The sequence below is a fragment of the Mustela erminea genome, chromosome 12 (assembly GCF_009829155.1).
Source record: "Mustela erminea isolate mMusErm1 chromosome 12, mMusErm1.Pri, whole genome shotgun sequence".
NCBI classification, from domain to species: domain Eukaryota; kingdom Metazoa; phylum Chordata; class Mammalia; order Carnivora; family Mustelidae; genus Mustela; species Mustela erminea.
In genome coordinates, this window is record NC_045625.1 from 20,756,527 (window position 1) to 20,768,795 (window position 12,269).

Sequence of the window (12,269 nt, forward strand, 5' to 3'; positions counted from 1 at the left end):
GAGGCATCTCTGCGCCAACAAAGTGAAAATGTCAAATGAAGTCTGACTAGGCTAGAAATACAGAAACCTAAGTAATCATTTCCTATGGTCAACTGAAGCCATGTGAATGATTAAGGTTTCCTAGGGCAAGTCTGGAACTGACAAGGATGATTACAGATAAAGCAGGAAAGCAAGGAGAGCTGCTGTCAGGGAAGACAAGGACCGGAGCCTTTCCAGAAGGCAGGAACGGTCAACAGCTTCAAATGCTGTGGAGTGGTGACAGTGTAAAAATGACAAAGGTCCACTGATGATACAGAGGTCACTGAGGACCTTGGTGACAGCATATTCAGCAGAATGGAGAAATATGATACTACGGTAGAGTGAACTCTACATGAAATGAAGTTTGGCTCTACAAGGGAGAGGAATGGTAGGGGTAAGAAGTGGGATTAGGGGCGTTGTGTTTTGTTTTAAAGATGGAACAGACTTTGAGGATTTTATCATTGGAAAGTAGGCTGCAGGATACACAGGTGAGAGGGTGTAATTCACAGCACAAAATCCCTGATGAGGCCAGAGGAAATGGGATCTAAAACTTTGCTACTCAAAGTGCGATCTGTGGACTATAGTCCTGTCAGAAATGCAAAATTCAGACCCGAGACATGGTGATTCAGACTGCATTTTAGCAGGGTCCCAGATGATCAGTAACAACATTAAAGCTTGAGATGCTTAAATCTAGAGCTGAGCTCTGTTCTACTGGGAAGGAAGAAAGAATGATGCTCATAACAATGATGTGATATCAGATGACAGGAAGCTGAAGCACTTTGTCTGCAAGTTTGTATTATCTCTGTGAAAGAGGAGGTGGGGTTATTTGCTGAAACTGGCAGGGAAGTGGTAAAAGGGAGAAAGATGGGAGGTTTGTGGAATACTGAGAAGTTTTAAAACAGTCACTGTGGAAAATGAGAAAGTAAGCCAACCACAGAAATACAGTATTCTGAGGTGCTGCTTAGAGCCCAGTTGAGGAAGGCTGATGAGAATTTCTACTATTGCAGATCCACTGGGTAGTGTGACGGGTTTTTCCATTTCCCCAGGAGCACTGAGCAGCCGGAATGCAACTGTGGGCCAGCCAGTGTGATTCATTCAGGACTAGGCTTTTGATAGGTGATGACATAAGCACAAAAAGGCCAGGGAATGTAGGATATAGGTAAGAGAGTGATTAAAGCAACGGACCATGGGCTCTACGGAGAGCAAAGGAAGAAGAGAGGAAACCGAGGAGACAAAGGATGAAAGAATTGATAATGTCAAAGTTGCACTCAATGGGACTGAGGTAGCTAGTTCTTAAAACTATCATTAGTATGTGTTAATACCATGTTGAGAAGAAAAATATTGAGAAGTTTAAGAACGCTGACTACATGCAGACTGACTCCGATAATTTCAAAGATAAAAATGGCCGGGTGTCGTGGCTGATGATACATTACTGTGTTAAACCTCATAGTCAGGATCCATAGGCCCTCCTAACTAGGATTTTCTCTCAACTACATACCCCCAAATTTATTTAACACTGGAAGTCTATGTAATGAGACTTTATTTTACATGTGTCCATATGCACTGATCTTATTTTTTTTTTTTAATATTTTATTTATTTATATGATAGAGAGAGATCACAAGTAGGCAGAGAGGCAGACAGAGAGAGAGGGAAGAAGCAGGCTCCCTGCCGAGCAGAGAGCCTGATGCGGGGCTCGATCCCAGGACCCTGAGATCATGACCTGAGCTGAAGGCAGAGGCTTTAACCCACTGAGCCAACCAGGCGCCCCTGCACTGATCTTAAAATACAAATCAGTATTTACTATTCTTTAATGTCTACATTCTAGGGTTAAGGGTTTTAGATATAGGCAACTATCAAGGTGATTGCCACTGGAGGCTGATTTTCTTCCAAGAGAAATATCCTACTTTATTTCACAAAAGCACCACATTCCCAGATATTATCCTTACCTGAGAGTTCGAACAGATAAATTGCTTGAGTGGCTTTAACAATGTCATCACTGAGGAAGTCCTTAACGATTCTAAATGTTTCTGCCACAGCTCCAGAAGGTGGTTTTGGTGGTGGCTGTGACTTCTCTTCTTTCAATTCCGGAAGAGCACCTGTAAAATATTGATATAAATGGTTTGAAAGCCTACACAGTATAAAGCCACACAGAGAATTAGTGAATTAGCAGAAAAGACTTGCCACCAATTAGACTTGACAAAAACGATTTTAAATGCATCTGGTGACATCAAAAAGCGGAAGTCAAACCGATGGAATAATATCCAAACACATCAGTCATGATTATAAATGTAAATGGTTTATACTCTCCAAATAAAAGGCTGATTCTCTGATTAAGTTAAAAAAAAAAAACCCAAACCACTACTAAACTATAGTGGCTTTTTTTGGTTTGTTTTTAAACAGACCTAAAGACATTTTTAGGAGAATAATTAATCACTCCTTCATCACCCCCTCTGAGTTCTAAAACCAAATGAGAAAAGAAGACACTAGAGATCAGAACATCAACGATGTAAATCGATGGACTGAATTGTTGGAGACTGTAGCTTGAATCAACAGCCAAGTGAACTTCTAATAACTTTATCTCTGAATTAAACTTAGTTCCTTCATCCCTGGATTGAACCTACTTCCTCCCATCAGGACTATGCAAAGGACAAGGCAGTTGGGGTTATTGTCCCTGGGTTTAGGCAGTAAAGGGGTGCACTGTCTGTAATGAATTTAAAAATAATGACAAACTGACTACAAGTTTTTTAAAAAAGTGTGTATCTTCTTTGCTCCATTGGGTCTTGAGGATTTCATCTTTAATATCTGTTTGGATTTTAACTTGTAAGAAGAGGAGGATTTTATTGTCGTTTTTGTCTCTGGAATCATAGTGAAGGTAATTTATAGCCAGCAAATTTGGGATACTTTTATATTGCTTCTGTTGTACGACGGAGGATCTTTATGTTGTCCATTAGATTTCATTTAATAATCTTTGGTGAGTTATACTGGTCAATATGGCTGAGTATGATTTGAGTTGGGAAACAGATGGAGAGTTCAATTTTAGCCTAGAGCACAGTCTGACCTTGGAGTTAATTTAATTAATGAGTTGTTCTCACTTGTTTCTGGGGGCAACTGCCAAACTACTCACAAGTGATTACTGGAAAATGAATAAAGGAACAGAAGTTGGTATTTTGAGAGACAGCTTCACGCTATTGGAATTGTTCTATGGACTGCAGATCCCCTGGCTCATTATATACTGAATGGTTATGGCCATTGGGTTAAGTTGATACAAGTTTAAAAATACAGAACTTCCACTCCCCTGGTCTTCTGTTTCTAGGCTCCTGCCAGGGCCAGGGGCAGGGAGAGCTTTTTTGAGGCTGATAATCTCACCATCCTCTTCATCCAGTGGGAGAAGCCCCCAGTCTGATGAAATTGCAAGAGGAACTGGCTTTTTGTGGGTAACGGGTATGAATAATGATCATAAGTATACAACTCAAAAAGTTACCAGAAGAACTGGGGGATGGGTACAAAGGGTAGACAGGAGTGAGAGGTAAGGCTTTTCAGTTATGGAATGAGTAAGTCACAGGGATAAAAGGTACAACATAGGGGATATAGTCAATGGTACTGTAATAATGCTGTATGGTGACACACGGTAGCTAAACTTGTGGTGAGCTCAGCATAATGTAGAGAGATGTCCAATCACTATGTTGTACACCTGAAACTAATGTAATATGCTGCATCAACTGTACTTCAATAAATTTTTAAAAAGTTAACAATAAGTGAACATACTATGTCACCAACACCTAGATCAGGGAAGTGGCCCCTAGAAGCCTGTGGTGCCAAGAAGACCACAGCAAAAACTTTAGTGTAAAGTTTTTTACATAAATTGCATAATTTATCACCTGGAATATTTAGACATGGTGTGATGACTCTGCACAAGAGAATAAAACTTCAGGAGACAAAAGAGAAATCAGTAGTGTAGTGGAAAGGTACAATCAATAGACTACAATGAGAAAGAGCATTTCAGTAACCAAAAAAAAAAAAAAAAAAGAAAAAAGAAAAAAAAAGATACATGGCTAGCAGCCCCGTCACAGATTCTCCTGACTTCACAACTTAAGTATAAACATGTGAACAAGACACTAAACATCACCTAGACTCACAATCTACTGTCAGAACCTAGGAAGAAATGTTCAGTAACTCTAAGGTTGACAGAGTCAGCCTAAGAACACAGGACTGCCTATACTTTGCTTCATGGAAGATCTCAGAGAAAGAATGGTCCTGCTCACCTAAACAAGGAAGACAGGTTTTACATTTTTAAAACATGGGACCAGACTCTGGGCTTGTGCCAGGTAGAAGATTAGGATCTGTCCCTCTATTATATAATGCCATCTTTTAAGAATGCCTCCATCTTTCAAATCCAATTTCAAAGACTGTAGTTCCCAAATATTGGAAGAGCAGACAGTAGAGGGAGCTTTGGTAGTGGTTCATCCTGAAAAGTAAGGCCTCAAAGCATTACTGGTGAAAGTGGGGAGAGGAAGAGCCCTGAAAGCAGGGAATGCAGGGGACAGTAGGAAGCAGAAGAAGGTCTTGTGTCAGTCTTGCACACTGGCACCAGCTACAGGCCTAACAGGTACCACAAGAGAAGCTACAGCTTTGAGAAAGGAATTCCACCAGCTGAACAGGGAGTGGAGCCAAAAGCAATCTATGTATCTCTGTCACCGGGCTCTACTAGCTCTAGCGATCACTCCTAATATGAAGATGAATTAACAGGGGGAAAAAATAACCTGATGTCTATGAAAAACAATGTACCATAAGGTAAAGGAAAATTATCCTGAAGAAAAAAGAATCTATCTCTAAAAATAATTTACTATGCTTATTTACAGTTATTTATTACTAATTACTATTATTATTTACTAGGATTATTAATCCCATAAGGATTCCTCCATATGAAAACTCTATGAAACAGGGGCATAGAGTCATATATAACGGGCCAGGATGAAAAGACAACAGAATAAAATGAAAAAGGAAATAGGGAACATGAGAAACAAAAAGTACAACACCAAAATTAAAATAAACATTATTTTAAGTATAGCCATATGAAAAGATGAAAGTGTCCAAAGTCTTTTTGTAATGTAGGCTCCAAGCCCAGCACAGGGCTTCAATTCACAACCCCAAGGATCAACAGTCATGCATGCGGTCTACCGACTGAGCCAGCCAAGCACCCTGTCAAAAGTCTTAGCAGTAATACAGAGTTCAACCTTGAAAAGGTCTCCCAGAATGCAGAAGGAAAGAACAGTAAGATAGAAATATTAAAAGATGGTGGTAACGACAGGGTAAAGTAAAAAGACAGCCAGGCAAAGAATAAGTGTTTCTGGGGAGAATCCAGAACAATTGGAGAAGAGGAACAGAAGCAATTAAAATTAAAACTAAAGTAAAACAAAAACAAAAATAAACTGACCCAACTAACAAGACTCTGTGGGCTCCCTGTGTTGCACTAGGGTGGCAGGAGGAGGGGAAATCAATGAAGACATGACAGTACTATTTTTAATATGAGAAAAACACAAATTAAAAATTATGTGCATAGTTTATACTTCATAGTTACAAACACAATATATAAAACAAATATACACAGCACAAATAACCAGAAAAGGTACAAACAGGATTAGCAAATAGAAAGGTGAGCTCTTCTCACTTGAGAAATGAGGGATTACACAGGGACCTCAGAGAGAAAGTGTGAAGTCAACATATAGTGGATGTGCATATGGACTAATCACCTGAAAGAGATGTTAGGTCCCAGGCCAGGTATACTGGACCATTACCTATATAAATACATTAATATATCTACAGGAAATATTGAATAGAATTGCATGAGTGAGGAAGAGGGAAAAGAGAGCCACAGCAGCAAATGCTCTCTCCAGCATCATATGGGGAAGAGAAGCTTTAGCAGAAGGAATGGGAGTACTGCGACCTCAAGGATGAGAGCATCCCTCGTGTGGAGATGGGTGTATGGACTGTAGTCAATGCACTTGACATACTCTGATCCCACAGGCAAAATCACTCCTACTGAAAGCTGATGCTAATAAACATCTATCTTACATTTTACTTATCTAACCTCTCTTGTTCTGATTCCAGTCCTGAAACAACCTTCTGATTATGATTCTGTTCCCTATGTCATTATGACCCAAGGGAGAGAATGGGCTGATCATAGCAACTACACACTTAGTTCATGAGATGGCAACTCCTCATAGCTAATAAATTAGATCACTGAGGGAAGAAATATGCTAATTTAAAAGGACTTTACATATTAAAGACTTAGACAAGGAATTTAAATCTACTGGTTAAGGTTACAGGCCTTGCAATCAGAGAACTACGAATTTAAATCCTGGTTCTGCCACCTGCATGATCTCAGATCTAAAATGAAGATAATAATACTTGCCTTGTAGGCTCACGAGTGTTAAATGGGACAATGAATGCAAAGGACTTAACACAGTATTTGAAACACAGTAGTGCCCAAAAAATAATTTTTGAAAAACAAAATGGATATACATGATCAATAAGTGGCTTTTGTTAATTTAAATTTGGAATTTCAATGAGCTCATTTCCAATGTCAAAGTGATGAGTAAAAAATCAGGATTTTCCTCTTGCCTAACCTGAGGACTAAACTCTTTCAGACTTTGATAAGCTGTATATTTTTCAAGTTTTTTATGATATAAAAGAAAGCCAGCATTTTTATTAAGTAATTTCCTAAATATCAACAAAAATTTGAACAAAGAAAAAATATAGAAAAGAGTAAGCCAGAAAAAAGGTTGGCGCTAAAAACACTGCAGTGTAAGGTTCTATAAATCTGTACGAAGGTATAGAGGAAATCTGTTCTTAAGTTTTCTAGCAGCCATGTAAAGAATCTGTGATCGCTTAGGAGATTCGCAGTGTCTAGAAGATAAAAATAAAGTAAGGGCCCAGGAGAAACACAACTATTCTTGTTAATAAAGCATGAAAGATTCTTCTCAATGGTATTTGTTAAAGAATGTTTCTTCTGACATCTTTCAGTAAGCTAGTGGCATGACGTCAAACACAAAGACTAAACTCTGGACCAATTATAAAAACAAAATAAAGTAAAACCAAAAGCCCCTTTGAAGTTAATTTCTCCCCTGAGGTACTCACACAGCACAAACTCTGAGAATGGTGTTAGGTGTACTTTGATGTGACACATTTTTCCTCAAAATGAAATAATACATGAACACGAAATACATAAAGACAGTGCCAAGGAAAAGAAATAAAACCTTAAAAAGGGTGTTTTCTTTTTAGAGTTTTTTAAAAAATCAAATGAAAAGAATATATTGAGACCTTCTTACTGGGAGAAGGAAAAGACAACCTTCCTTGCTTGAATTAATTAAGCCCACATACTACTTGTCTAGTTTAAATTACAAAATGTTTTAAAAGCATAAGGCAGAAATGTCCAATTTTATATTCTGAAAGAAATACATAGTTAGCATCTTTATTTTCCTACACAAAATATGGTCTACATCTTACCACGTGATTCCACTTTCTTGACAATTGTATCTGGGTGTTCATCTAAGAAGAAATCTGGTAACAAAGGATGGCCTGGAAAATTGACCCCGAAAATACTCAGGTTACTATGGCAACATCAATACATTAAGATTTTAACACCTGTTTAACGAACATTCTATCTGTTTTTATTGTAGTGGTCATTCTAGTGCAATGGAAAAGATTCCCATGAGAGCTGTCCGACTACTTGACTTTCACAAGGCTAAAATACTTTTCTCATCAAGCTATCCTCCTCTTCTATGGCAAATTTCATCTCTAAGATCCAAACAAAGAGCCACCTGTTATGTTAAGCTCTCACCTTCTCTCTCAGGAGGTCTTACCCCCTCATCTATCCACACAAACCTGTCCTACATCCCTCCAAAGTGCTCAGGACTCATTTCTTACCTGGCCTCCTGAGAGAAGGGGATTCCTCATTAAAAAGGACACGTTTCCCATCTCTATCTCTCCCTCTCAGAAGATTAAAAAAACTGGAGGTCAGGAATGCATTGGTATTTATTTATTTATTTATTTTAAAGATTTTATTTATTTATTTGACAGACAGAGATCACAAGCAGGCAGAGAGGCAGGCAGAGAGAGAGGAGGAAGCAGGCTCCCTGCTGAGCAGAGAGCCCGATCCCAGGACCCTGGGACCATGACCTGAGCCGAAGGCAGAGGCTTTAACCCACTGAGCCACCCAGGCGCCCCTGCAATGGTCTTTATTATACCCACTTATCAAAGTACCTATTCATCTTATGTTCTCAGCACTTAACAGGATTTTTTTGGGGGGAGGGGGATTTTTAATCTTAAATCAAATTCAAGATTTTGTACACAATGACTCTGTGTCTTTAAAACCTAAACTGATAATTACACTGCCCAGGACCCAGAAGATCTGGATCTGGTTCAGGTTCTGCCACTTATTAGCTGACTGCTCTTTCACAAAGACTAATCTCTGTGAGCCTGTTTTTCTACTGTAAATATTAACTACTGACTAATGCAACTGTGTCCTATGCTGGGCACCGTGCCAAGCACATTACACACATTATTGCATTTCGTTCTTACAAAATTCCTGTATGGAAGCTATTGTTTCCTTAATTTTACCAGTAAGGAAAATGAAGGGGTGCCTGGGTAGCTCAGTTGGTTAGCAACTGCCTTCAGCTCAGGTCATGATCCTGACGTCCTGGGGATCGAGTCCTATATCCGGCTCCCCGCTCGGCAGGGAGTCTGTTTCTCCCTCTGACTTCCCCCCTCTCATGCTCTCTCTTTCATTCCCTCTCTCTCTCTCTCAAATAAATAAATAAAATCTTTGAAAAAAAATAAAGAAAGTGAAGCTCAGGGAAAGTGGGTGACATGCCTGAAGTTACACAGCTCTTGAGCAGCTGGGCTGGAGTCAGAACCTGGCTCGTCTTCTCCCAAACTCCATGCTCTTAATCCCTAAACAACACTGCTTCCCTCACAGGACTGCTGTGTAAGTTAAATAGATCATGTAAATAAAACTGCGCTGGGGATGCCTGAGTGGCTCAGGGGGCTAAGTGTCTCCTTCGGCTCAGGTCACGATCCCAGGGTCCTGGGACAGAGTCCCACCACCGGGCTCCTGGCTTCTCCCTCTGGCTGCAGCTCTCCCTGCTTGTGCACCCACGCTCTCTCTGGCAAATAAATAAATAAAATCTTAAAAAAAAAAACTATTCTGTAAAACTGTAAAGAGCTATTTCATTCAGTTCCAACTGAAGAGACAGACAGGGATGACGCAAATATAAACATGTGCAAGTGCAACCTAATGAATGTATTTAGAATACACTTCTGCACCAATAAAGAGAACTCCTGCTTATGGCTGTATGGTCTATTGTTTTTCATCATTTTATTTATTTATTTTAAAGATTTTATTTATTTATTTGACAGAGAGAGAACACAAGTAGGCAGAGAGGCAGGCAGAGAGAGAGAGGGAAGCAGGCTCCCTGCTGAGCAGAGAGCCTGATGTGGGTCTTGATCCCAGGAGCCTGAGATCATGACCTGAGCTGAAGGCAGAGGCTTAACCCACTGAGCCACCCAGGCGCCCCTATACTGTCTATTATTTAATATAGATTATGTTTTACACAAACAGTAAGAATGCCTGATCATCACCACCGTGACCTGCAACTTTAGAGAGGAAAAATGATTTCTGAACAAGGTGGCCTTCTGAGAACTTCTCGAATCACACTCTTGGCAAAGGGCAGACTGTGTTCTCTTGTTTTCACCATCCAGCAGTAAGCTAGCTGCTCTAAGAGACTGCACTTAAGAGAGAAACATTTGGAAAGAGTCCATATTCCTAGAAAGTTTTCATAGAGATGTACTCCTATATAACCTAATCTTTGAATAAAGTCTTTACTCTGATTTTAAGATCAACTTTATTATTAGTTTTTTATAAAGATTTTATTTACTTGACACAGAGAGAGAGGACAAGCAATGAGGAGCAGCAGAGGGAGAGGGAGAAGCAGGCTCCCTACAGAGAAAGGACCCCGATGCGGGGCTTGATCCTAGGACCCTGGGATCATGACCTAAGCTGAAGGCAGACACTTAACCAACTGAGCCACTCAGGCATCCCCAGCGCAGTTTTATATACACGATCTATTTAACCTTCATAGCAGTCCTGTGAGGGAAGCAGTGTTGTCTAAGGATTAAAAGCATGGAGTTTGGGAGAAGACGAGCCAGGTTCTGATTCTAGCTCAGCTGCTCACGAGCCACTCAGGTGCCCCTTAAGATCAACTTTACAAACCAACTCTCAGATGCACCTGGTGGCTCAGTCATTAAGCATCTGTCTTAGGTCATGATCCCAGGATCCTGGGATCCGGCCCCGCATCGGGATCCCTCCTGCTCCACGGGAAACCCGCTTCTCCCTCGCCCACTCTCCCTGCTGTGTTCCCTCTCTCGCTGAGTCTCTCTGTCAAATAAATAAGCAAAATCTTTTTAAAAGCCAAACCAAAAAACAAACAAACAAACAAAAAAAACAAAAACAAAACCCAATTTTCATTTTTAGTTTCAAGATTTGGAAATGGCTGATATGCCTTCTGTATCTGTATGTCACTTAAAAAGACCTCAATTCACTTCAATTTTTCCTTTCTCTCTTTCTGAAGCTGTGTTGGTATGGTCTTCCCCTTCATCGGGATAGGTTTTAAAAGAAGATATTAGCTTTATGATTACACAAACATGCCCACAAAACATGTGTGTGTTCTTTGCAGGAAATGTAGAAAAATGCATAACTACTTTTAAAAACTTTTAAAAACTGGAAGCATTACCTGGTTTAATTGCATAGATGTCAAAATTACTTATTCCTTCTTCTCTTAAGATATTTTCATCAACAAGAAAGTTTCCAGTAAAACTCTTTGGCTTTTTAAAAATTGAATAGGCAGCATCTGCAATGATATCAACTTTTCTACACTGGCTTTCAATACCAGATCCTCCCAGCATGTCCATAGCAGCGGTGTGGATGGCTGCGGAGAGAACACACACATAGACCTGAAAATGAAGTAAGACTGTGGAAGCAACAAACAAGGCAGCTGATCTTTTTATTTCACAGGTGATGAGAACAAGAACCGGAGAGCTTCAGGGATTTGGCAAATGTTCTGTTGACATAACTGGGTGGAACACACAATCCTTACTCTACACAACACTGCCTCATAAAATAGAAGTCCTTTGTGAGACTCACAGCAAAATTCAATTAGGCTTCTGATTTAGAATGCTCAAGAATTTGCATATGATTCTTCAAGGAAAGCCAGAAAGATGTAACAGAAAAAGCACTGAGCAGTAAGGTTAGTGGGCTTTTTATGCCAACTATGTTGCTTTTTGGCAAGGCGCTTATTAACCTCTATGGAGCCTCAGTTTATCTCTAAATATGGACCTCATTCCCTAAATTTATTGTCTTACCCCTCTATTAGAATACAGGGGCAGAGGGAGAGGGAGAAGCAGATTCCCCACTGAGCAAGGAGCCCCAGGACCCCAGGATCATGACCTGAGCCAAAGGCAGATGCTTCACCAACTGAGCCACCCTGGCACCCTTGTTTTAGGTGCATGTGATTTTTAAATTCTATGTTATTTTATGAAGTAATTTGAAACTCTACCATTCATTGTACACTATTAATTAGACATTGTCAAAATTGCGAACAGTAACTTATCTCAATTTACTTACATATATTTTAGCTTACATTTCAAACAATGAAAAAGTTTTAGGTTTCAATCTCTAGTAATTTAAAGTTCTCTCCATACCACTGTTAACCATCATTTTAAATCATTACATATTGGAATAATTTACATAATTCAGTCCACAAGATGAAAACTTTATAGCTTTTGAGAGCCAATAACCCCTTTTCATTCATTCAACATATAGTGATTCACTACTTACTCTAAGTCAGGCATGACTGTAGGGATTGGGGACAAAAACAGATAAAAGCTCCTACCTTCATGGTGAAGACATTCTAGCATAAAACCCTACTTCAAAGGCAGCACAATTAACTTGGGCAATTTCCTGAAAGCACTGAGTCAGAAAATATATCCCTACCTTATAAATATAGTTCCTTTACCATGAAGAAAATTTTTGCTTAACCAATAGTTCAAGAGATCTGGTTTTGCTCTTGATGTGATACCTTATTAATAAAAAATGGCAGCTGGGCACCTGAGCGGCTCAGTTTGTTGAGCAACTGCCTTCAGTTCAGGTCAGGATCCTGAATTCCCATGACTGAGTCCCGCATACAGCTCCCTG

The 12,269-nt window shown here is 39.7% G+C and overlaps 1 protein-coding gene across 1 annotated transcript in view; it reads right to left on the reverse strand.

The window, feature by feature from the left end:
* The window catches only part of HSDL2 (hydroxysteroid dehydrogenase like 2), a 60,643-nt gene that overhangs the window by 15,635 nt on the left and 32,739 nt on the right, over nucleotides 1-12,269 (reverse strand). The window contains exons 7-9 of the mRNA XM_032307788.1: nucleotides 10,810-11,004; nucleotides 7,526-7,597; nucleotides 1,966-2,115 (exon numbers count right to left, since the gene is read on the reverse strand). Of these exons, the coding sequence (XP_032163679.1) occupies nucleotides 1,966-2,115; nucleotides 7,526-7,597; nucleotides 10,810-11,004 (417 nt within the window). The remainder of the gene's footprint in view (nucleotides 1-1,965; nucleotides 2,116-7,525; nucleotides 7,598-10,809; nucleotides 11,005-12,269) is intronic.